General features: G+C 42.0%; 1 protein-coding gene and 1 long non-coding RNA gene across 12 annotated transcripts in view; one reads left to right on the top strand and one right to left on the bottom strand.

Annotated features, from left to right (window-relative positions):
* Asph (aspartate-beta-hydroxylase) overlaps positions 1–25236 on the top strand; it is a 212587-nt gene that overhangs the window by 84354 nt on the left and 102997 nt on the right. For 4 of the 11 annotated variants that reach the window (XR_010066377.1, XM_063287529.1, XM_039109773.2 and 1 more), the window contains one exon: positions 4279–5987. The exons of the other annotated variants lie outside the window; for them this stretch is intronic. Coding sequence is in view for 3 of the 4 variants with exons in the window: in XM_063287529.1 (XP_063143599.1) it covers positions 4279–4286 (8 nt within the window). In the remaining variant the exon portion in view is untranslated. Of the gene's footprint in view, positions 1–4278; positions 5988–25236 lie in introns of those variants that run through there. 11 annotated transcript variants of the gene reach the window in all.
* On the bottom strand, positions 364–25125 carry LOC134486921 (uncharacterized). Its single transcript, XR_010066489.1, has 3 exons — positions 24984–25125; positions 6294–10024; positions 364–703 (listed from the first exon to the last, which is right to left on the bottom strand). It is a non-coding gene; the product is annotated as an uncharacterized LOC134486921 (long non-coding RNA).

The raw sequence follows: 25236 nt of genomic DNA, 5'->3' as shown, positions 1-25236 counted from the left end.
CCTGATGTTTTCTAGAACATTTCACGTGCGTGAAGGTCATGGAGCTGACGGAAGTGTCTGGAGCTTTCTGAGTGTGATAAGTTAGACTGACCACGCTCCTCCATGCCTTTTTCAGTCCTCCTTGGTTTGTCACATAGGACTGTGGATGTGAAAGACTGGCATAAAGCAAAGTTGTCTTAACGATGTAACAGTCACTCCCTCTGTAAATGTGTTAGTGCTTTGTGGTGTCTGACAGAAATCAGTCTTAAGAAACGATCATTCTGATATTAGAAATTAAATATTTCGAATGTCAGATATTTTTAATTGATTTACTTAAGTATTTACCTTTTTAAAAAAAAAACAACTTTTAATCTTTCTCCTTAAACTGTTATTTTTATTTGAAGTCATCCGGTGTATTTCTTGTCATTTCAGAGCATGGATCCGCACATACACTTAGCACCAATAGAATGACTTATGAAGGAGTCATTATACAGTTCTTTAGAGTATTGACAAACAATACTCAAGACTTTGTGAATTAAGTGACTCCATAAAGTTTCTGTCTCAAATGTGCACATCAAAGGGTAAAAATACATCAGTTACATTTTGAGAATCATTAGGCTCAGAAGAGAGGTATGAGGTCATTGTGTTTTCTGAGGGATTCTTCTGCTCTTGGCTGTCTAAAACTGGCGTTGATGCTCTTGGTTCACCCCACTCTGGAATTGTCCTGCCGTAGACATAGGAATTACATCAGGCAGGCGACATTCCCACCCAAGTGTCCCCTCACCCAGCACTTTAAACTCTGGCAGCTTTAGAAGTCTGAGGCAGCAGAGTATGATTTCTTGTTCATAGTGGCCAGTGTTTAATAATCAATCCATACTTTTCTGTTATTATCGTTATTGATCATACATTCACAAGTCATATGTTGAATAACTACTTTGACACAGCTCTGCACTGGTCAGTCAATCAATAAGTCTTTGGCCTGGCCTGGGCTAGAACCTCATAGGAGTACGGTGTGGTAAGACAAATGTGATAGCATTAACTTCTGCAAAGGGTGGCTCTCAGTGAGGGTGGGTGGGTAATTCTTTTGACTTCAGAAGGACTCTATATAGAGAGGGATGGACCCCAACTGGTCCCTGCTCTGGCAGGGGGTGTGCAGGTAGAGGCAAGTGCTGCATGACGAAGGCTAAGACAGTTGTCATCCGGGGTATCAGAAGACACGGTGGAAAGCAGACGGGCATCTCGCAGTGTCTTCTCTATGGTTTTTGCAAATTTATACTTGGAGCCCAGAACAGCCAAAAGGTCACTACATTTTGTTTTTCAAATAGAGAAGTAACGGGATCAAGTTCAGATTTGAAAAGGGCCGTGCAACAAGAAAGTGGAGCTATGTCAGGGAAAAGCGAGTACGTCTCAGTCTGAAGTGGTGAGGCTGGGCAGGGTAGAGTAACCGAAAGGAAGACATCGACGTCACAGAAATTAGAGGTAGCAGTAAACCATCGGGAGGGCACAGGGTAGGTCCTGTGGGTAAAGGACTCCATGGAGATGCCTAGATGTGCGGGATAAAGGCAGCAGCAGCAGCAGCAGCACAGACTAGCTTTGTGTGCGTGGGAGAATATTTGCCCCTCATGAAGCACGCGCTAAGTGACGTCTTTGAGTAAATAAAAGCACATACTTAAGTTGTGAAGATTGTACTGGTGGCTGTAGAGTATTTACAAAGATTGGTTTTATTTTTAGGTATTTGTATGTATGTGTGCACCAGTAGGGAGCATGAAAGTGTGTGCAGATGCCAGGACGGTCACAAGAGAACAGCTGATCTCTGGGAGTTAGAGTTCTGGGCATTCGTGAGCCTACTTACATCACTGCTGGAAACAAACTTGGGTCCTCTGCAAGACCAGCAAGCACTCATAGCTGCTGAGCCTTCTGTGAGGACACCCTCACTACTATTTAATGGGCATTTACTATTATACTTGGACAAACGTCCTATTGTCTCAATATAATTTAAATATAATTTTCTCAAAGTCTAGCTAGTTGTTAAATTCTGCATTATAGCATACAGTAAGTTGATGTTTTTAAAAATTCGTATTGCATACTGAGAAGTGCTAAAATATTGAAATTTTACATGTATATGCATGATTATAAACACACACACCATATTCTAGAAAACGTCTTGTACCTCCAAACTCTATTTCTTGCCAGCAATCTTGACAACTGCTGTTCTGGCCTATAATATCAAGACTGGTTTTGTCTAATTTTGAATTTAATGTAACCAGACAGACAGACACACACACACGCACACAACATACAAACACACACCACACACACACAACATACAAACACACCACACACACACACACACACACACACACACACACGTTTTTGTGATTGGTTTCTGTACAGTATAATATCTGTGAGCTTCAGTTACTTTGCTTTAAAGTCTAGTAATTTAATCTTAACCATCCCTGCTTTCTAAGAACATTTGGTAATGTTTTTATTATTTTGAGTTTGATAGGTATAATAATTATTTCTTCTTTTTTTTGGCTGCTATAAATGAAGGAGCTCTATTCTTGTATATGTTTTCCATTGGTTGTTAAGCAGCCGGTTTTGTTGGCTATGTAAAGGCACTCATATACATTTTAGGCCCGCATATACTTTTTAGTTGCTCTACATGAATAACAACGGTCCTTGCTTATGGTGGCTTGGGTTTTGTTTTAGCTAAATAGAGATAGATGATACATGGCTGGGTAGATAGATAAATAGATGGTTAGACGGGCATCTTTAGCAATTCTGTTCCTGTGATAAACTATTATGACTGAAAGCACCCTGGACAGGAAAAGGGTTTATTTCCTTTTACCCATTGCAGTCTGTCATCCCAGGACAGGAACTAGAGACACAACAGAAGCAGAGAAGGACTTCTGCTTGCTAGCTTGCTTCCCATGGCTTGCTGTCTGCTCTCTTACTCACTCCCGGCTGGCTCACATGCCCAGGGATGACACTGGACACAGTAGATGGTCCTTCCACATCCGTCACAGGTCAAGACAATACGTATGTGACCAGAGGCCAATCTTTTGGAGGGATTTCTCAAATCAGATTCCCTCTTCCAATCTATGCCTAGGTTCCTGTCAAGTTGACAAAACCCAGCCAGCACAGATAATCCCATAGTCATAAAATATCTTAATTAACTATTTTTTTTAAGAATGTACATTTAACTCACAGTTCTGCAGAATGTCCATGCACCTGGTGCCAGCATGCGCTTGGCTTCTGGTGATGGCTCTTTGACTACTTCCTGTCAGAGTGTAAAATACCACGTGCCGAGTCTAGGAAAGCCTTAGAGTTTGGCTCTCAATCCTTGTTTTCTAAAAACACTAACGCTGTCCAAGGTTCCCGACCTCTTCTACAGTGGCCTGTCTCTGAAAACCACAATATATATGACTTTATATTAAATTTCTGACACATGAGTTTATGGGAAGCACGCCATGCTTCAACTGTACTCTGTCTTTAGAAGTTGTATCAGCATTTGGCTGGACCATCAGAAGTAGCTATTCTGTTTCTTACCCAGTGCTGTATATAGACCCCAAATTATGCAATGAAACAAATCACACACCAAAACATGGAGCAAAGAGACATGTCCAAAGTTGGGTACGAATGGATTTTGCTTGTTTTAAAATACGTTCCACTTGTCAACAGCCTTGAAATTTAACATAAAGTTACTCTCTATTTTATCTTTTTAATGATTAAAAAAATATTCGTGTATATGTGCAGGTGCCTGGGGAGGCCAGAAGAGGGGGTCAGGTCCCCTAGAGCTGGAATGACAGGAGGTTGAGAGCTACCCCACATGGGTGCTGGGAACTGAACACATGTCCCTGCAAGAAAAGCAAGGGCTCTTAAACCCTGAGCCAGCTCTGTAGCCTATGTATTAGACGCCACATCTTGGAAAATTCTTTATGCCCTTGTTTTTCAAATACCAACTCTCCTTGGTATTTCTTTAAAGTCATTGGTCAGAGGAAAAACCTGAGTGCTGATGTTTCCCTTAAACCTGAGATTCCTCTCCAAGAGCCCCAGACCTTGGTCAGCAGCTTTGTCAAGTAATAGCCTGAGGCTTCTTGGTTGTTAAGTTATTCTGTTTCCACATTAGCCTTAAAAAGAGACAAAAACATTTCCTTCAGCTGGTGTGTGTGTGTGTGTGTGTGTGTGTGTGTGTGTGTGTGTGTGTGTGTGTGTGTGCTTTTAAGTTGTATGAAAATGAAGCAGTTTCACGGACTGCCTGACTGGTCCTTTAATTTAGATTTCCCCTTATTTTTACAGATACTTAAAGCTTCAAACAGACTGCCCTTACTACCACAGGAGGACCAGACTAATCATACGCTCCAAAAGATGGCTGTGATAGATCTTGTGATGTAGTTACTGGCATATCAAGGTCTTTGGGAATGAACACTAAAGATGTGTAGAGTGAATTACAGTTACAGTCTGCTGGCATTTTAGTGAATCTGTTTTTAATCATGTTACTTACATTCCTGCATATCCTTACTTGAGGGCATCTGGATCTCGGTTGGGTTGCCGTTTTTTTTTTTTTTTTTTTTTTTTTTTTTCTTTTTTGTGGTACAGCTTTAGTTTCTCTATGTTTATGTGTATTTTTCAGTGAAGACTTGGTAATTACATTGATAATATGGCAGAAATTGTCATGACAGGGTTTTAATATATTCTTAATAATTAGAATTACCTGTGTTGAACTGACTTGTATGAGCACTGTTAATGGGGACTTGAAGCCATGGTGGGCTCCTTGTATTAATGAGCACTCTGAAAACTGTAAGCGAGGCCCTAGTATGCTGAGGAGAAGCTCTGAGTGGTGTATGTCTGCACTGATATTCTTATCATGACTGGTCGCATTAGCTTCTTCATGTGGACATGTTACAGCACTGGCTTTGAAACTTTTTGTAGTTTTTAGATGTTTATTTGAAAACGTAATATTTTAAGGTGCAAAAGATCACTAATATGCTTTTCAAAGCGAGGAGAAAATTAAGCTCCTTGTGGGGACATAAGGTAAACAGTTGCTTGCAAAACATACACGTCCTCACGCTTCAGCATGCTAGGTCAATTTTATAAGAACTGTAGGCCAGTTGGTATTTAGTTACCAGAAAACTTATATAAATTATTGCTGTATACCTTAAGGACTGCCCTGTGCTGGTCTGAATGGGTACCACCCTCTTAGCCCTGGTGTCTGCTCAGGGCTATCACTAGGTGAAGTCCACAATCCCTCAGGTTGAGGAAATTCAGGGTATATGAGAGTATATGAGTCACCGAGCCCAAAGTTTGCTGCTGGGTCTAAGGGATGAGCCTCTCTCTTCCTTTATACACTGGTGGTTTTATCATATTTTTAGTGTGGTTTGTTTGTGGCTAAGGAGTAGAGCTGTGAGGAAAAATTGATTTGTATGCTGACATACAGTTTGAGGAGAGCCACCGGCCATTTATAAAAAGCCATATGGTTGTTTGATTTGTGGGCCAGTGGCAGCTCTCGACTACGGTAACACCATTTTTCCCCTTCCTTTAGGATAAAATCAGAGTCAGCCTTATGATTGAACACTGTGACCCCAGTGTGCTGATGTCCGTGTGCTGGTGTCTCAGTTCAAATCAATAAGCAATAACTCTTAAAGCTGTGATATAGATGCTGTAGAGCTAAAACTTGAATTATAACAAAGCTCTTCATAGTGCAAGTCGTAGAACACTACTTTTTATACTACTGTATTTTTTTTAGGGTAACTTAGAAGTGACACCCCACTGGTAAATGGCTGAAATAAGTTTCTCTGGACCTCTGTATATGATCTTTTGTAGAACTCTGGGAAGTGAGGGTTCATTGGGGCCAACTTCAAATACTTTGATAAAAAGCAATATGTGAATTAATGAGCCTTGTCCTTTACAAATGTGTGCCATGCTGGGTGACAGGGGTGGGTTGTCTGAAAATGTTAATGTCTTTTGTGCAATGTTGCTGAAGAGCAATAAAATGCAGATGAATCTTCTCTAGGTTGTCATTATTTTGAAGTATTTTAAAACTTTGCATGATATAATTAGCATGTGTTAATTAGAATTACAACAAATTCATTGACCAAAATCATAAAGAAGCGCACACCTTCAACCCCTTTTCTTAACCTATCCTATGTATTTTCTGCTGTCTGTACTAAGAATTGATACTAGGACCTGCCAAGCAACTAACTGTTCTACTGTACCACACACTCACACACACACACACACACTCACACACACTCACACACACTCACACACACACACACACATACACACACACACACACACACACACACACTCACCTCAAGTCCTTTAGTTATTTGAAGCAAGGGCTCTCTTAAGTTGTCTAGGGTAGCCCCGAAATTTCTGTATAGTCCAGGCTAGTTTTGAACTTGTAAACTTCCTGTGTTAGCCGTCCATGTAGCTGGGGATACAAGGGGAAAAAGTGTCACACTCTTTCTAATCTGGGTTCCATGAAGTGATGCAAGTTTGTTTGTAAAGGTCCTACTATGCTACATTGCCAGAAGACAGAATTCAAGTTTATGCATGCTCTTGCTTTTGTCCTGGATAGGTATTTGCTCTGCACTGGAAAACTGCTTATCTCCTGTGGCGGGGGGAGGTCTTATTCTTAACTCCAGACCACCGGACCATGACGTTACAAACCTCACTAGGGAACAGTTGTTAGGATAGTATGGCTGTTTCTTTGTTCTTCCCATTTTCAATCTTTGTTTCCCAACAGGTAATTCTTTACACGTCACACACACTCACACACACACACACTCTCACACACACACACACACACACACACACACACACACATACACAGACAGACACACACACACACACACACATACACACTCACCTCAAGTCAAGTTTTGAAAGAGGTGGGCTTGAAAGAGGTGGTTTTTACTTGCAGTGGGTTCAGAAGAAACCATAACTAGATCTGCCTGTTAAGTGACATCGTCCTCAAATGAGCCTAACCCACTCTGCTCCTACTTTACACAGCTTAGGGAGTCAAGTTTTTCTATGTGACTGGGTATTATCTCTGCTTCCATATAAGGAAACTGAGAATCGGGGGCTGGGAATGCCTCCTAGTCTGTGGTTGGGTTCCAGGGGCAGCATTCAGGTAGCAGGTGGAGGGTGGACACGATGAGGGGAAGCCATTGCATGAACAGGAGACCAGGTAGGGACCTGTCAAGGCAAAGGCGTGTGCTTCAGCTTGAACTGAGGCAGTGTGAGTAAAGACAGAGAAGCCATGATGAAGGGTGTGACTTACAGAATGGGCAGCCTGAGAACTCAGGTAGAAACAGACTGGGTCCTGCATTTCAGAATGAGCAAGTGCCTGGGGTGAGACAGTTGAGAGAGCAGGTGGGCCTGGGGCAAGATAGCTTCAGCTGCTGGGTTTTATAAACTCCTTGGTAGGCACACTAGTCACACACACATGGGATATGCCAAGATATAGAATAGTCCAGTCCACCAGTGACTTCCAGTCATGATTGCAGGAAAAATTGTAAAGATCAAGATTTCATTCCATTTAGTATTTCTTCATGGTGATAAAATAATGTGAGAGAGGAAACAAGAATGATATCAAGACAGAAGAGGAATGCATTACACCATTTTTGGACAGGAGACTGTAAATACTAAGGGTCAAGGTTGTCAGCATTCAGGGAACCCAAGGTTAGCCTCCTTACTACTGGAATGTTCATTATTGTCTGACTAAAGTCATAATGTTAGGATATGGACTCTGAAATTGATCGTCCTCATCCTCAGTCTTTACCCTAGATAGGATTCCTTAACTACTTTATGCCTCAGAACCCAGCCTGTTGGGAATGGGGCTTTCACCCCGGAGCCTGGAAAATTTGCGTAGACATTAGGTATCCTATGTGCTGTATGAGAGAGTGGAGAAAAATGGTGTCTTAGTTCTGGGATTAGTCCAGTCATACTTGCCTTCCAAGTACCTCAGGAATCTAGGTCCAAGCAACTTAAAGAGACCTGATATTGTGGCCCACAGCATGTATGTCCATATGGGATCAGAACCTTCTACTTGTATTTAGAATGTACAGTCCTTCTGTAGTTTTTCTCTAGGGGTGGAGAGACCCCTTCATGACTAACACACTCCTGATCGATCTGGGTATGTTCTCTGTATGTGGCTTCTCGAGTCACTTTAATCCATTGTGATGACTCTAGGATGTAGTGTTGTGGGATTCCCAGAGTACTATACATCCTAGAAGAGAGAGTAATGTGGGTACACAAATTTTAATGGTTTCCTCTCTGTCATTTCTTTATTATCTATAAGAATAGCAGGCAGATACTCTGCCCAGTTGATGTGCACTTCTGGGCCTGGGGAGATGGCAGGGTCAGTAAATGACTTGAGTTCTGATCCCTAGCACCCACGTAAAAGCCAGACACAATGATATGTGTTAATGACTGATTCTGGAGCTAGGGCAGGTAGAGAGAGATAGATGGATCCCTGACTCTTAGTAGCCAAGTCAATGTGCTGTAGGTTCATTGAGACACTCTGCCTCAAAATATAAGGTGAAGACAGACTGCAGACTGCACCCAGTGCTGACCTCAGGCTTCCACATGCATGTGCACACACATGTGCATTTGCATGTGTTTATATATACATGAGCCAAACATATACTGCAAAAATAAAAGTGTTCTAACTACTGTGTGAATTGTCTATGTAGCTGTCTAGTTTTAAGGACGTTATTGGTTGATTACCTCCAAAGTTCTGGGACACTCAACAGGAATCTAAGAAACATTGTTCCCTTTTCTTTCTCATTTTATCTTTTATGCACCTTGTAGATTTAGCAAGAGTTAAATGCAGAAAGTCACCCTTACTATAGCTGCTCATAGGAAGAGTGAAGACTCGTGCCTCTCTGTCCTTTCATATCTCTTTCAGGGAAAGGCACAAAGGGGCAGAACAAAAGGGCTTGGAATCCTGCAAACTGTTGGCCTCTACAGCTTGGGAAACTCTGCAATTGCTCATTCTCTACTTGTTTTGCATGCAGACATCTTTCCGATAGGGAGTCAGGAGGCAAGAGTATAGGAGCTGTGATTTGCAGATGGCACTCAACTTGACACCCTGTATTTCAAAGTCAGTTCTCTTCCTCTACTTAGGGTCTTAGAGGCATAGAAGCATGGCTAGCCTGTAAAAGGCTCTTTCCTGTTCAAAGCCCCTTTCCACATCAGAATGTATTCCGTGACTGAATCTCAAATGTGCTGAGCTCACAAGTCAACTGATCGGTGTCACTCTTCTCTGGATTATAGCATTAGTTATACCTACACACTCTGATGTCTGCTGTGGAGGGAGAGGAGAGTGTCTCAGACTTCGTATCTATTGCACCCACTCTGCCTCATTCCTAGGTCAACACATACACAGTTCCAAAGACAAACAAAACGAGTGTCTATGGTAGCTATAATCCACTATACCTTGAGAATTAGCTGTTTCAGTTGTCCCTCAGATATGGATGCCTGCTCTTAAGTTGTGTGTACATAAAAGACATTATAATAGATGGTGGCTCCTTTCTTGTTGTCCATGGGAGAGGTAGATTTCATCTACTCTTCCAGATACCCAGTGCGTTTACACTCCTCATTTCTGGGAGTTGCTGTTTGTGAGGCTGACACAGGAAGACTTCCGTTTCACATTAAAACTCTTAGTAGTTGGATAGATACATCCGGGATCCAATATAGGCACCTCCAAGGGGTCATCTGCATATGTGTCAAGTCCTTGAAGGAAGGAGAATAATATCCAAGTAGTGTACTATGCCACATTCTAGATACGCTACGACTCTTATCAAAGTACTTGGGGTTTATGAGACAGTGCGAATACTGAATGAGCTTTGGTAATGGAATCTTACCACCTTAGTTTCTCCTTGGAGTGATGTCTGTCGCCCACAGAGATGCTTGGTGTTGATCTATGCTGCCTACACTGCTGTCTTCATCCACAGGAAATGCTTAGCCAGTCATCTGATAGCAGTCATTGTCCAGTGACATCAAAACAATTCGTAGGAACCCAACTCCCGGTATTCTGTAATGAGATTTGAATGTGAAGAATTCAGCACTTAATAAAAATGAATCATGTGACTGGAAATAATTGTTTTACATTGCACTCACTGGGCTTAATGGAAATACATAGTCATACGTTTTGGGATGTCGAATAGTTACTTGCACAGCACTTCATTTGTTTTGCTTTAATTTCCTGACACAAATAGGTAGCTGTGATACAGAAAAAAGAGAACACATGAAATTGTCTAACTAGCGGCCTTTAAAGACATGTACAGGAAAAAAATGTCATATCTCAATTCAAGAATAATGGAAATTTTTATTTTATATCATAAATTGAAAGAAAATGGCACTGAGTCTTCTGTTTTGTTATTAGTCATTTTATCGAGAAGTATTTATTTATATTCTTCATAAACATGTAAGAGTTTAGGCTTCAATGGCAAGTTAAGCCTGTGCTTGGGACTGCATGGTTGACTGGGGCCAGGCCAGGGGTTTGGTCTGTTCACTGGTGGCTGTTGGGCACTGATAGTGGGCAGTTAGGCAGTAGACGTTAGGTATTGTACGGTTATGCTGGAAGGTTGGTTGAACAGTAGCTGTTGGTATTGGCAGTTGGACAGTCTGGGTACAATAGAGGTGTGTGACCCAGGGAGAGGATGAGGCTACCCTGTACTAGGGCATCTATCGGGCTGCACTCCTTTGCCTGGTGTCAAGAGATGCACAGCAACATAATAGGTTGGTAAGAACCTAGTTTCTGTGACGTCCGTTGAGAATTGGATGTTTGTATTAAAAGTGCCTTTGGTTCCGAGACTTCAGCATTCAAACCATTGTCCATCATCACGATGAGGCAATTGACCCATACTTACAGCCCTGTACATTGGCATGGGATATTGTGAAGGAAAGGGTCCAGCTAGTGTCATTACAGAGGGAACCAATTTGGACAATACATAGGTGAAGAGTTTGTTCTTTAGGTGGTATTTTAGTTGATGCCGTCACAGACCAAGTACTGGTGGTCAGATGGTGCTGCTTCAGGATCTGAAGGAAGCCAGTGTCTTCCTGTATGGCAATCAAAATGCTACACTTGAAGACTTGGAACTAGCTAGAATATCAAGTCACAATGCAAGTATATGGAAACATTGTTGGCACGTGTGAAAAAAGTGAACAGCATGTCCAGTACTGAGAAATTAGGCATATGGTCACTCGGCTGCTTACTATCAGTTGTGCATGTTAGTCTTTCTCTCCCCACTGTGTGTGTGTGTGTGTGTGTGTGTGTGTGTGTGTGTGTGATTGTGTGTCTCTGTGTGTGTTTCTGTTTTCTGTCTGAGTATGTGTTTGTGTGTCTGTGTGTATGAGTGTGTGTCTCTGTATGTATCAGTGTCTGTGTATGAGTGTGTGTGTCTCTGTATGTGTCAGTGTCTGTCTGTGTATGTGTGTGTGTGTGTGTGTGTGTGTGTGTGTGTGCGTGCCATGCGCGCAGGTACATACATGCATGGCATGGCTTGTATGTGTCAATTAGAGGCCATTCTTGGGTGTCAGTTCTCATCCCTTGGAGCTTCCAGATTCCTTCTTTCTTGTCCCAGCTACACAGGGGTGGGGTGAGGGGTGAGGGGTGGAGGGAGGGATTATTGGTGCCCATGCTACAAAGTCTGGCTTTTTTTGTTGGTTCTGGGGCTGGGAACAGAGGTCCTCATCCTTGTATAGCAAGTGCTTTCTTTTCCTGTTGAGCCGTGTCTCTAACCCTCATTGAGAGATTGTGACTTAAAATAATGCTTCTGGCAAAATGAGAGAAGGCAGGCTCTGTATCGTCATTCTGCAGGGATGTTAATTAAGGATAACCTTTGACCTTCTGGGAACTCCAGTAGCAAACCTGCATAAGGAGCTCCTGCAAGGAATGGCAGAGAGGGCTGCAAAGTGGAGGGATCCCAGCATTGGGCTAAGTCAGCTAAAGATGGGGGAGAGAGTGAGGATGGGAGCTTGAGATAAGGGAGGGACTGAGAATGGGAGCTTGAGATAAGGGGGGGAGTGAGAATGGGAGCTTGCTCTCACGCTGGAGGAGACACTGGAGCAGACACTGGAGCAGAAACATGAACTCTGGGTGCAGGAGCATGGAGCATGGAGCATAGAGCAGGGACTGGTCAGAGAGTACTGGCAGAGAGAGCTGAAGGGGAGTGAATTGCTAACAGGGCAGAGGTCCAGAGTTTCTCAATCTTTCTTCTTCAGAAGAGGATGCTCATTTCAGTGGGGAACAGTGGAGAAACATGATGGAGAGCAAAATTTTTTAAGTCTATAAACAAACCAACAAACACATCTGTAGTTAGTTCTTTATAATAGGTGGGTGCTTTGTGCAACAACTGCTAGCATCCCATGGAATCACAAGGCCAGCAGAGAGACACGGCTGGCTATCACGTGAGATACTGCCATTGGCTTTACAACATCCCTATAGTTAGATCTACTTATGAGTCATTTAAAAAGTTCAAATTCCAATGGCTTAAAAGTTTATGTTATGCACGTGACTATTCTAGCATCTCCCAGGGATCCAGCGCCTCTCTTACTATTCAGCCTTTTTTTTTTTTTTACCAGCCATTGGAACCACATCTATGTGCTAGAAAGAGGCTTTGGGGAAAAAACAAAACAAAACAAAACAAAAAGCCAGAGCTCTCTTAGAAGAGCTGCATTTAACTCTATTTAATACTGCATTTAATACTGTTCCAGAAGGAGTAGGAGGAGGAAGGAATTTAAATATTGAGAATAAATGACAGTTAGCAGCTGGGAGCAGTATCTTAGTCATTTGTCTCCAATTGATACTCAACATCCATCCACCATGGCTAAGATGGGATGATCCGCTGGTCGTATTTGTTATCTTTCCTGCTTCGAGAGAACAATCTGAACAAAGCAATTTAAGTCAAGAAAGGCTCGAAGTTCAAGGGTACAGACAGACCATCATGGCAGAAAAGTCAAGGCAGTGGGAACTTGACCCAACTGGTCACGTTGGCTTTTCAGCCTGGAGGAAGAGAGCAATGAAGGGTCTGTGCCCAGCCAGTTTCTTCCTTATGTTGTCTAGGACCGAAGCCCAGAGACTGGTCCTACACTGCTTTAAGGTAGAGCTTCCCACGTGAGTTAACCTAAACAAGGTAAGCCCCACTAACATGACCACATGTTAACTTGCTCTAAATGACCCCTCCTAAGTGTGCATAGGAACTTGTCCCCTACGTGATTTCAGATTCGGCCAAGTTGACAGTCCTCACTAACATCACAGTAGGCCACTGAGGTGTCTTTCTTGTGAAGATACCCACTTGGCATGCTTGATCTCCCCAGATACCTGTGTGCAGTTGCTGTGAGGCGGATGCTCTGGAGAGCACACAGCAGCCTGCTGCTGCCAGGGAATCTCCTCCCACAAACCGGGCACAGCAGAGCTGAAACAAAAGTTCTTTGAAGACCCGGCCGGAGGGCAGGAGTGGGCGATTGGGTATGAGAGAGGCAGGTCCCTGAGGTTGGTGATGCCATCCGGGGGCATTTTTCAGCTGAGAAGCAGCCGGCACTGGTCCCCGAGAAGCAAAAGAAGGCCGCTGAAACTGAGAACCCTGAGCAAGCCAAGAGTCAAATGTGGGCAGCTAGAGAAGGTCCAAGGCTGGAGCACGGTAGCAAGAACACTTTAGCGCATGCGTGAGATTCTATGCCTGTCCCAGCCTCTCTCCTCCACTGGTGCAAGCGTGTGCTTTAGGAATTCCCCATTGTACTTATAGAACGGAAGAACAAGCAGTAAGAGTGTGGTGGTGGATTCTTGTAGATACAGACATCTATGAGCACTGTGATGGGCCCTGCTTTCCCACACACCCTAGCTCCAGATCGACCTTTGTCTGCTATCCACACAGTCCTGTGCGTACTGCACGAGTCCATCCTCCAAGGGCTGTAAGTCCTAAAAGGGTCATCTCGAGAGTCTGAGACCTGGGGTCTCTGGAGCAGCAGACAGTGCGACAGCTTTCTGCGCCTTTTATGTCGTTAGCAGCAGAGGCCCAACCTGAGGGCCCCACACCTTCTGGAATGCTCTGCTACTTGAGGAGAGTAGGAGAGCAAACAGCGGGAGGATCAGAAGTTCAAGACCAGCCTGATCTATGAGAACCCTATCTGAAAAATATCAGAATTAAATAAAGTTGGAGCTGAGGTCCGTACCAACCAAACAATGCTTATAATTAAACCTTTTCATTAGGAGGGAGAACAGGAGTCGCTATGATTCAAAGAAATAGTAAATAGTGTCACCAGCGGTTCATTGAGAAAATCCTCATACTTGGGAATCCTGTGTTTTTTTACACAGATTGAGTTGCAAGGAAAATCAAGCCTTTTGTTTTTAAATATGCCAGTGGGCTCGATGGCCACAGTTTAGCCTCAGAGGAGCAGAAAGAGGAATTTTTTAAAATAGCAATAATGAATTTGTCGTAGAATGATATGTTGGGTTCCCTAATTTCCTGTCTACATTATCCCACCCTGGAATATTGATGACTAGAACTGTGGGTCATACCTGTAATTCAGCACCCGGGAGACTGAGGCAGAGGAATGGTGGGGTTGAGGCCAGCCTACGTGGCATAGCAAGACCTTGTCTCGCACACAGAAAACAAAAGAGACAAATGAAAAGAATTACTAACAGGAACAGGAAACTGACCGTGTTCCTTAGAACTAGTAATTCTGTGGCCCTGTTAGAAGGTTGTCTTATTTATAGCTGTGTGTGCATGCTTTGCTTGAGTGAGCACACACTTGCCTGTTATAAATATATATTTATAGGTCAGAGGTTGATGTTAGATGAATTCTATTGATTTTCATCTTCCCTGTTTTTTCCCATCTTTATTAACTTGGGTATTTCTTCTTTACATTTCAAATGTTATTCCCTTTCCCTGTTTCCGAACCAACATCCCCCTAACCCCTCCCCCTCCCCTTCCCTATGGGTGTTCCCCTCCCCATCCTCCCCCCATTACCGCCCTCCCCACAACAGTCTAGTTCACTGGGGGTTCAGTCTTAGCAGGACCCAGGGCTTCCCCTTCCACTGGTGCTCTTACTAGGATAGTCATTGCTACCTATGAGGTCAGAGTCCAGGGTCAGTCCATGTATAGTCTTTGGGTAGTGGCTTAGTCCCTGGAAGCTCTGGTTGCTTGGCATTGTTGTTCATATGGGGTCTTGAGGCCCTTCGAGCTCTTTCAGTTCTTCCTCTGAATCCTTCAACGGGGGTCCCATTCTCAGTTCTGTGGTTTGCTGCTGGCATTCGCCTCTGTATTTGCTGTGTTCTGGCTGTGTCTCTCAGGAGAGATGTACATCCCTTTCCTGTCAGCCTGCACTTCTTTGCTTCATCCATCTTGTCTAATTGGGTGGCTGTATATGTATGGGCCACATGTGGGGCAAGCTCTGAATGGGTGTTCCTTCAGTCTCTGTTCTAAACTTTGCCTCCCTATCCCCTCCCAAGGGAAATTCTTGTTCCCCTTTTAAAGAAGGAGTGAAGCATCTGCATTTTGGTCATCCTTAAGTTTCATGTGTTCAGTGCATTTAGGGTAATTCAAGCATTTGGGCTAATAGCCACTTATCAATGAGTGCATACCATGTGTGTTTTTCTGTGATTGGATTACCTCACTCAGAATGATATTTTCCAGTTCCATCCATTTGCCTATGAATTTCAAAAAATCATTGTTTTTGATAGTGGTGTAGTATTCCATTGTGTAGATGTACCACATTTTCTGTATCCATTCCTCTGTTGAAGGGCATCTGGGTTCTTTCCAGCTTTGGGCTATTATGAATAAGGCTGCTATGAACATAGTGGAACATGTGTCTTTGTTGTATGTTGGAGCATCTTTTGGGTATATGCCCAAAAGAGTTATAGCTGGGTCCTCAGTTAGTTCAATGTCCAATTTTCTGAGGAACCTCCAGACTGATTTCCAAAATGATTGTACCAGTCTGCAATCCCACCAGCAATGGAGAAGTGTTCCTCTTTCTCCACATCTTCGCCAGCATCCGCTGTCCCAGGAATTTTTTATCTTAGCCATTTTGACTGGTGTGAGGTAGAATCTCAGGGTTGTTTTGATTTGCATTTCCCTTATGACTAAAGATGTTGAACATTTTTTTTAGGTGCTTCTCAGCCATTCGACATTCCTCAGCTGTGAATTCTTTATTTAGCTCTGAACCCCATTTTTAATAGGGTTATTCGTCTCCCTGCAGTCTAACGTCTTGAGTTCTTTGTATATTTTGGATATAAGCCCTCTATCAGTTGTAGGATTGGTAAAGATCTTTTCCCAATCTGTTGGTTGCCGTTTTGTCCTAACCACAGTGTCCTTTGCCTTACAGAAGCTTTGCAGTTTTATGAGATCCCATTTGTTGATTCTTGATCTTAGAGCATAAGCCATTGGTGTTTTGTTCAGGAAATTCTCTCCAGTGCCCATGTGTTCGAGATTCTTCCCCACTTTTTCTTCTATTAGTTTGAGTGTATTTGGTTTGATGTGGAGGTCCTTGCTCCACTTGGACTTAAGCTTGTACAGGGTAATAAGAATGGATCGGTCTGCATTCTTCTACATGCTGACCTCCAGTTGAAACTGCACCATTTGCTGAAAATGCTATCTTTTTTCCATTGGATGGGTTTGGCTCCTTTGTCAAAAAATCAAGTGACCATAGGTGTGTGGGTTCATTTCTGGGTCTTCAATTCTATTCCACTGGTCTATCTGCCTGTCTCTGTACCAATACCATACAGTTTTTTTTTTTATCACTATTGCTCTGTAATACTGCTTGAGTTCAGGGATAGTAATTCCCCCTGAAGTCCTTTTATTGTTGAGGATAGCTGTAGCTATCCTGGGTTTTTTGTTATTCCAGATGAATTTGCAAATTGTTCTGTCTAACTCTATGAAGAACTGGATTGGAATTTTGATGGGGATTGCATTGAATCTGTAGATCACTTTTGGTAAAATGGCCATTTTTAATATATTAATACTGCCAATCCATGAGCATGGGAGATCTTTCCATCTTCTGAGGTCTTCCTCAATTTCTTTCTTCAGAGGCTTGAAGTTCTTAACATACAGACCTTTCACTTGCTTGGTCAAAGTCACACTGAGGTATTATATATTATTTGGGACTATTATGAGGGGTATAGTTTCCCTAATTTCTTTCTCAACTTATTTCTCTTTTGTGTAGAGGAAAGAGACTGATTTATTTGAGTTAATTTTATACACAGCTACTTTGCTGAAGGTGTTTATCAGGTTTAGTAATTCTCTGGTGAAACTTTTGGGATCACTTAAATATACTATCATATCATCTGCAAATAGTGATATTTTGACTTCTTCCTTTCCAATCTGTATCCCTTTGATCTCCTTTTGTTGTCTGATTGCTCTGGCTTGGACTTCGAGAACTATATTGAATAAGTAGGGAGAGAGTGGGCAGCCTTCTCTAGTCCGTGATTCTAGTGGGATTGCTTCAAGTTTCTCTCCATTTAGTTTAATGTTAGCGACTGGATTGCTGTATATGGCTTTTACTATGTTTAGGTATGGGCGTTGAATTCCTATTCTTTCCAGAACTTTTATCAGGAAGGGGTGTTGAATTTTGTCAAATGCTTTCTCAGCATCTAATGAAATGATCATGTGGTTCTGTTCTTTCAGTTTGTTTATATAATGGATCACGTTCATGGTTTTCCGTATATTAAACCATCCCTGCATGCCTGGGATGAAGCCTACTTGATCATGGTGGATGATTGTTTTGATGTGCTCTTGAATTCGGTTTGCCAGAATTTTGTTGAGTATTTTTGCATCAATATTCATAAGGGGAATTGGTCTGAAGTTCTCTTTCTTTGTTGTGTCTTTGTGTGGTTTAGGTATAAGAGTAATTGTGGCTTCATAGAAGGTATTTGGTAGTGATCCATCTGTTTCAATTTTGTGGAATAGTTTGGATAATATTGGTATGAGGTCTTCTATGAAGGTTTGATAGAATTCTGCACTAAACCCGTCTGGACCTGGGCTCTTTTTGGTTGGGAGACCTTTAATGACTGCTTCTATTTCCTTAGGAGTTATGGGGTTGTTTAACTGGTTTATCTGTTCCTGATTTAACTTCGATACCTGGTATCTGTCTAGGAAATTGTCCATTTCCTGAAGATTTTCAAGTTTTGTTGAATATAGGTTTTTATAGTAAGATCTGATGATTTTTTGAATTTCCTCTGAATCTGTAGTTATGTCTCCCTTTTCATTTCTGATTTTGTTAATTTGGACGCACTCTCTGTGTCCTCTCGTTAGTCTGGCTAAGGGTTTATCTATCTTGTTGATTTTCTCAAAGAACCAACTTTTGGTTCTGTTGATTCTTTCTATGGTCCTTTTTGTTTCTACTTGGTTGATTTCAGCTCTGAGTTTGATTATTTCCTGCCTTCTACTCCTCCTGGGTGTATTTGCTTCTTTTTGTTCTAGAGCTTTTAGGTGTGCTGTCAAGCTGCTGACATATGCTCTTTCCTGTTTCTTTCTGCAGGCACTCAGAGCTATGAGTTTTCCTCTTAGCACAGCTTTCATTGTGTCCCATAAGTTTGGGTATGTTGTACCTTCATTTTCATTAAATTCTAAGAAGTCTTTAATTTCTTTCTTTATTTCTTCCTTGACCAGGTTATCACTGAGTAGAGTGTCATTCAGCTTCCATGCATATGTGGGCATTCTTTCCTTATTGTTATTGAAGACCAGCCTCAGCTCCTGGTGGTCTGATAGGATGCATGGGATTATTTCTATATTTCTGTATCTTTTGAGGCCTGTTTTGTGCCCGATTATATGGTCAATTTTGAAGAAAGTACCATGAGGTGGTGAGAAGAAGGTATATCCTTTTGTTTTAGGATAGAATGTTCTATAAATATCTGTTAAGTCCATTTGGTTCATAACTTCTGTTATTCTGTCTATGTCTCTGTTTAATTTCTGTTTCTATCATCTGTCCATTGATGAGAGTGGGGTGTTGAAGTCTCCTACTATTATTGTGTGAGGTGCAATGTGTTCTTTGAGCTTTAGTTAGGTTTCTTTTATTTATGTAGGTGCCCTGTATTTGGAGCATAGATATTTAGGATTAAGAGTTCATCTTGGTGGATTTTTCCTTTGATGAATATGAAGTGTCCTTCCTTATCTTTTTGATGACTTTTGGTGGAAAATCGATTTTATTCTATATTAGAACGGCTACTCCAGCTTGCTTCTTCAGACCATTTGCTTGGAAAGTTGTTTTCCAGCCTTTCACTCTGAAGTAGTGTTTGTCTTTGTCTCTGAGGTGTGTTTCCTGTAGGCAGCAAAATGCTGGGTCCTCATTACATATCCAGTTTGTTAACCTGTGTCTTTTTATTGGGGAATTGAGTCATTGATGTTGAGAGATATTAAGGAATAGTGTTTGTTGCTTCCTCTTATCTTCATATTTGGAGGTGAGATTATGTTTGTGTGCTTGTCTTCTCTTTGTTTTGTTGCAAAATGATTAGTTTCTTGCTTTTTCTAGGGTGTAGCTTGCCTCCTTGTATTGGGATTTACCATTTATTATTCTTTGTAAGGCTGGATTTGTAGAAAGATGTTGTGTAAATTTGGTTTTGTCATGGAATATCTTGGTTTCTCCATCTATGTTAATTGAGAGTTTTGCTGGATACAGTAACCTGGGCTGGCATTTTTATTCTCTTAGGGTGTGTATGATATCTGTCCAGGATCTTCTGGCTTTCATAGTCTCTGGTGAGAAGTCTGGTGTAATTCTGAAAGGTCTGCCTTTATATGTTACTTGACCTTATTCTGTTACTGCTTTTAATATCTTTTCTTGTTTTGTGCAGTTGGTGTTTTGATTATTATGTGACGGGAGGAGTTTCTGTTCTGGTCCAATCTATTTGGAGTTCTGTAGGCTTCTTATATATTCATGGGCATCTCTTTCTTTAGGTTAGGGAAGTTTTCTTCTATGATTTTGTTGAAGATATTTACTGTCATTTGCACTGGGAGTCTTCACTTTCTTCTATACCTATTTCCTTAGGTTTGATCTTCACATTGTGTCCTGGATTTCCTGTATGTTTTGGGCCAGTAACTTTTTCCATTTTCCATTATCTTTAAAAGTTGTGTTGATGATTTCTATGGAATCTTGTGCTCCTGAGATTCTCTCTTCTATCTCTTTCATTCTGTTGGTGATGCTTGTATCTACGACTTTTTGTCTCTTCCTTTGGTTTTCTATATCCAGGGTTGTCTCCCTGTGTGCTTTCTTTATTATTTCTTTTTTCCATTTTCAATTCCTTCACCTGTTTGATTGTGTTTTCCTGTAATTCTTTCAGGGGTTTTTGTGTTTCCTCTCCAAGGGTTTCTATTTGTTTACATGTGGTTTCCTGCTTTTCTCTACGGGAGTTCTTTATATCTTTCTTAAAGTCCTCCGTCATCATGATCAAATGTGATTTTAAATCTAGATCTTGCTTTTCTGGTGTGTTAGGATATTCAGTGTTTGCTTTGGTGGGAGAATTGAGCTCTGATGATGCCATGTAGTCTTGCTTTCTGTTACTTGGGTTCCTGTGCTTGCCTCTCGCCTTCAGGTTGTCTCTGGTGGTACCTTTTTCTGCTATTTCTGACAGTGGCTTGACCATCCTATAGGTCTGTCTGACAGGAGTGCTGTAGACCTGTTTTCCTGTTTTTTTTTTTCAGCCAGTTATGGGAACAGAGTATTCTGCTTTCAGGCGTGTGTTAGTTCCTGTCCACTGGCTTTCAACTGTCCCTGTGGGCAGGAACCAGAAGTGAGTGCCCCTACTTCTCCTGGGTCCCTGTGTGCAAGGGTCCATATGGTGCTAGGCGTTTTCCTCTAGAGTCAGAAATGTTGGCAGAGAGTAGTCTTCTCTGGTTTCCCAGGCATGTCTGCCCCTCTGAAGGTCTAGCTCTCCCTCCCACGGGATTTGGGTGCAGGGAGCTGTTTGACCAGGTCCGTTCAGATCTGGGCACAGTCTGGACTGCAGGGCTCCTGCAGCTTGACTGCCCCTATCTTCCTGTGCCTAGATTCCCTATACAGTTTCCTCTTGGGCCAGTGATGTGGGCAAAGGTGGGCAGAAGTGGCAGTCTCTCCCGCCCTGCAGTCTCAGGATTGCCCATAGGTCTGGGCAATCAGCTCTCTATCCCACGGGGTTTGGGAGCAGGGAGCTGTGGGCCGGCATCCATCACCTTACCTTTTTAAGATAAGATCTCTCCCTGAATCTGGAGTTCACCAAATGAACTAGTTCGGCTAACCAGCAAGTCCCTGGGATCTGTCTGTCTGTCCATAGCACTGGTGTTGCAGGCAAGGGCCGCCATTATATGATTACTGGGAGTCTAAATCCAGGTCTGTGGTCTGCCAACCAAGCATTTTACCCTTCAGGCTGTCTCCCTAACCCCGAGATGCCTAAATTTAAAATGGAATCAAATTATGTGTCTGCTTTAGATAGAATTGCTATATCAGTCTCTCTCCACTGGATGTCATCTTTCTCCACATATTCATATTCCAGAGTCTAAATCAAGTATGAGTTACAAACCATTACAGTGTAGACAGTTCACCGTTTGTCACACTCAAACGACATTTTACTCATCCACTCATCTAATCCCTATTCAGGTCCTGCTGCCAGGTTCTGCTGAGGGCATAATAGTGATACACACACACACACACACACACACACACACACACACACAACATTATTATAACAACAGTGATAAAATGAAGCCCCAGTCTTTACAGCACAGGTTGAATTTCCCTTTTTCAAAATACATGGGGCCAGAAACGTTTTGGATGTGGGACTTGTTCAGATTTTAAGTATTTGAATATATAATTGTGCATGCATCTATACCTATCTATCATCTATCTACATACACACATATATAAAATAGCCCATGTATATATATACATATATACAGACACACATACATATATATACACACACACACATATATATATATATATATATATATATATATATATATATATATATACACATACATCTCCTAAGAGTCACATGTGCCCTCCATGTATTGTTTGAGAAATAACATTATAAAATTGCTTTACAATCTTCTCCTTGTAGCACAGTGTTGATTTTGGATTTTCACATTAGGGATACTTAATCTGGATTTACATTTTGACTGTATTAGGGAGGTAAACATGGATTTCAGTTCAGTGTAACAGGTAGTGAGAAGAGTTAAAAGAGAGGCTAGGGAAATGGTCCAGTCTGAAATGTATGTCAGCCGTGCAACTTGAGTTAGGAAGGATTCTGACGCTAGGAGGGTAGAGGCAGAGGCAGAAAGGCCACAGAGGCTTGCTGGCCACCAGTGTAGCTGAATCAGTGAGCTTCAGGTTCCGTGACAGCTTCTGTCCCAAGACAACAATAAGAGAGTGAGGAAGACTGGACATTGCTTTTGGCCTCCATGTGTGCTTGTGTATTTCTTTGTTTTCAGTACTGAGAACTGAAACCAGGACCTGATGTGTACTAGAAAGTGCTCTGTTGCATATCACACACACACACACACACACACACTTTCTCATCTCCCCCCCCCCCCACCTCTCTCTCTGTTGCTCCTTACTGACAAGTCAGAAGAGATTTGAAGACTTTAGAGAAGGAGTTTTGCTCCTTCATGTTGGAGGAGAGTCTGGGGTTCACAGAGAATCCTCTGAGGCTGAAAGGCATCCATGCTCAGTGCCCTTGAGAATTGGTTAGTGATATTTATGGCTGAAGAATGTGAGGAGGGGGGCAGTGTTAGAGTGGTAAGATCAGAGCGGTTGAAAATTCACAGAGAGCTTTGAAGGTCACAGCTAGGACTTCTGTCTGGTCTCTAGTTAGAGGAGAACCCAAGGGACTGCTTTTGTTTCCAGAGCCTTATTCTGGCCTAGCAAGTACAGATGCAGGCAGGAAAAGCAATTAAGATACTACTGCAGACATCCAAGTGACCAACCAGAACCATGATTAGCAAGGGAGTTAGAGGGATAGGGAGGGAGGGAGAATGTGTGTTGTTAAATAAAATGGTGTTTTCATCACGGATATTTCCATGATTTCCTTTGATTTAAACCAATACTCAATTATTTATATATACACATACATATACACACAGGTGTATGTATATATAATATATAGAACAATAGTCATATAATTACATACAATTAGTGATTAGTACCTAGTGCGAAGGTTTCTGAAAAGGCATTTAGAAGTTTTCTCTCTTTATAATATTTTAAGAATAAACAGTGCTCCAGCAAAACACCAGATGGCAGTAGAAACTAAGTCATAGTTTTGCTACCAAAAAAAAAGAAAAAAAAAAGAAAAAGAAAAAGAAAAAAGGAATCACATTTGTAATTCAGCTTAAAGAAAAGGCTGAGGCAGTTAGGTTGTAGCCAGGAAGTCGGTTGTGCAACTGGAGCCTCATATGAAGCTCCAGTTTCGTATGAAGAGCTCCTACTTTCCTGTGATCATAAGCAAAGTAAAAATAAAAGCTAGCAGAAAGGATAACCAAGCCTCATGCTGAACTTCTGCTTCTGTGATTGTGTGTGTGTGTGTGTGTGTGTGTGTGTGTGTGTGCATGAGAGTGAGTGTATGTGAGAGTGTGTGTACGAGAGTGTGTATGTGTGAGTGTGTGTGTATGTGTGAGTTGTGTTAGTGTGTGTGTGTGTGTGTGTGTGTGTGTGTGTGTGTGTGTGTGTAGAAGGGTGCATGTTTATATGTGAGGGATTGCAGATGCATATGCCTGTGTTACATGTATGCTAGACTTTGGGTTAATATCTCACTCGTCTCCGAGATTTAGATTCTTGCTACCGTTTTGTTTGCCCTTTAGACCGCTCCATTTCTGCACAGCATCCTTAGTTCACCATTTTGTTTTGTTTTGTTTTCAACTTTCTGTTGGGTCCACTAATAAAATTTTTATTGCAGCTTATTTTCTTTTCATCTCCAGTTGCTTTTTAAAAATAGTCTTTATTTGACTATTGAGGTTCCATCTCTGTCCATTAATTAATGCTTTATTTTTCTTTGTTTCTTTATACTCATTGATAATCATTGATTTGATTTTTTTTCTAATAAAATCGACATCTGGGCTTAATAGAAAGCCATTGCTATTGCGTAGATTTTTTTCTCTCATGAGTCAGGTGATCCCTGTCTTCTCCTCCTGTGTAGTAACTTTTGATTAGAAGGTAAATCGTGTTTCCAATATCCTCGGCAATTCTAAAATTGGTTTGTTCTTTCAGAGAGCTGACGTGCAGTAAGGCACTAACTTATCCTCATTGAAACTGAAAAACAAAACAAACAACAAACCTGTCTTCTGTAATTTGAAGCCACTGATATAAAGCTGCTGACATCTTCACCCTGACTTTTGGCTTCTACTTGTTTCCAAAATCTAAGTCCTTTGGGGACGGGGTCGCCTTTAGAACTTAACCAATCTGCCAGAGATTTGGGCAGAGTTCCTTCTGAAGACTTGCTTCTCCTGTTTCTGGTCTTCACCATCTGACATCCTAGCTTTTCCCAACTTGAATACATCCAGTATTATGTCCCCATGTCCTGCCCCCACACTGAGTGTGACCTGGAAGTGTAACTGGGTTATTTGGGCAGAAGCAGTTCTGTCCAGAGGACATCCCCATAGGAACTGGCCTCCAGGAAACATAGTGGACCCCGGCTGTGGGAGACGCCATTCATTCCTGGCTGGAATTCTGGCCTCTTGGGGAATGAGAGCTCGGCATCAGTGTCCATTTGTCACTCTGGATATGACATGGCCAGCTGCTTTAAGCCCTGCTGCCTTGATGTCCCCTCCATGATGTACCCAGAGCTATGAACCAGGACAAACCCTTCTCCTTTAAGTCGCTTTTGTCAGAAAATTTTATCACAGCAAAAGGAAAAGAAACAAGACAGCATGCCACCAGTGGGGTATTACAGAAATGACCAAGTATGGTTTCCAAGATGGCAGTCATAGAAGGGATGCCACAGTGTTTAACTTCCTTTTCTTTGGTTCACTCATTTTGGGGAAATCAGCTGCCATTTTACACATGAGCTTTGGTCCATGTGTCCAAAAACTTACCCAGTGATTATAGATGTCGCATGATTCTCTGTGTGGTAATTCTTTGGTGCAGCCATATATCACCTGTACACCACCAGATCCCTTTTGTGTCGACTTTGTCTACATACTTTCTGAGGCTGCCCATAAAGGTGGGCAGGAATCACACAACCAGGTTGAACAGAACTGGAACCACCACCACTCTCCTCTGTCTTCTGCTTCGGAACAGAAAGCACTGTGGGCATGTGCGGCTGGAAGACTCCACACAGGAGCAGAA

This window comes from Rattus norvegicus, chromosome 5 (assembly GCF_036323735.1).
Source record: "Rattus norvegicus strain BN/NHsdMcwi chromosome 5, GRCr8, whole genome shotgun sequence".
Classification (NCBI taxonomy): domain Eukaryota; kingdom Metazoa; phylum Chordata; class Mammalia; order Rodentia; family Muridae; genus Rattus; species Rattus norvegicus.
The sequence above is the reverse complement of the archived record's forward strand: the minus strand, read 5'-3'. Positions and strand labels throughout refer to the sequence as shown.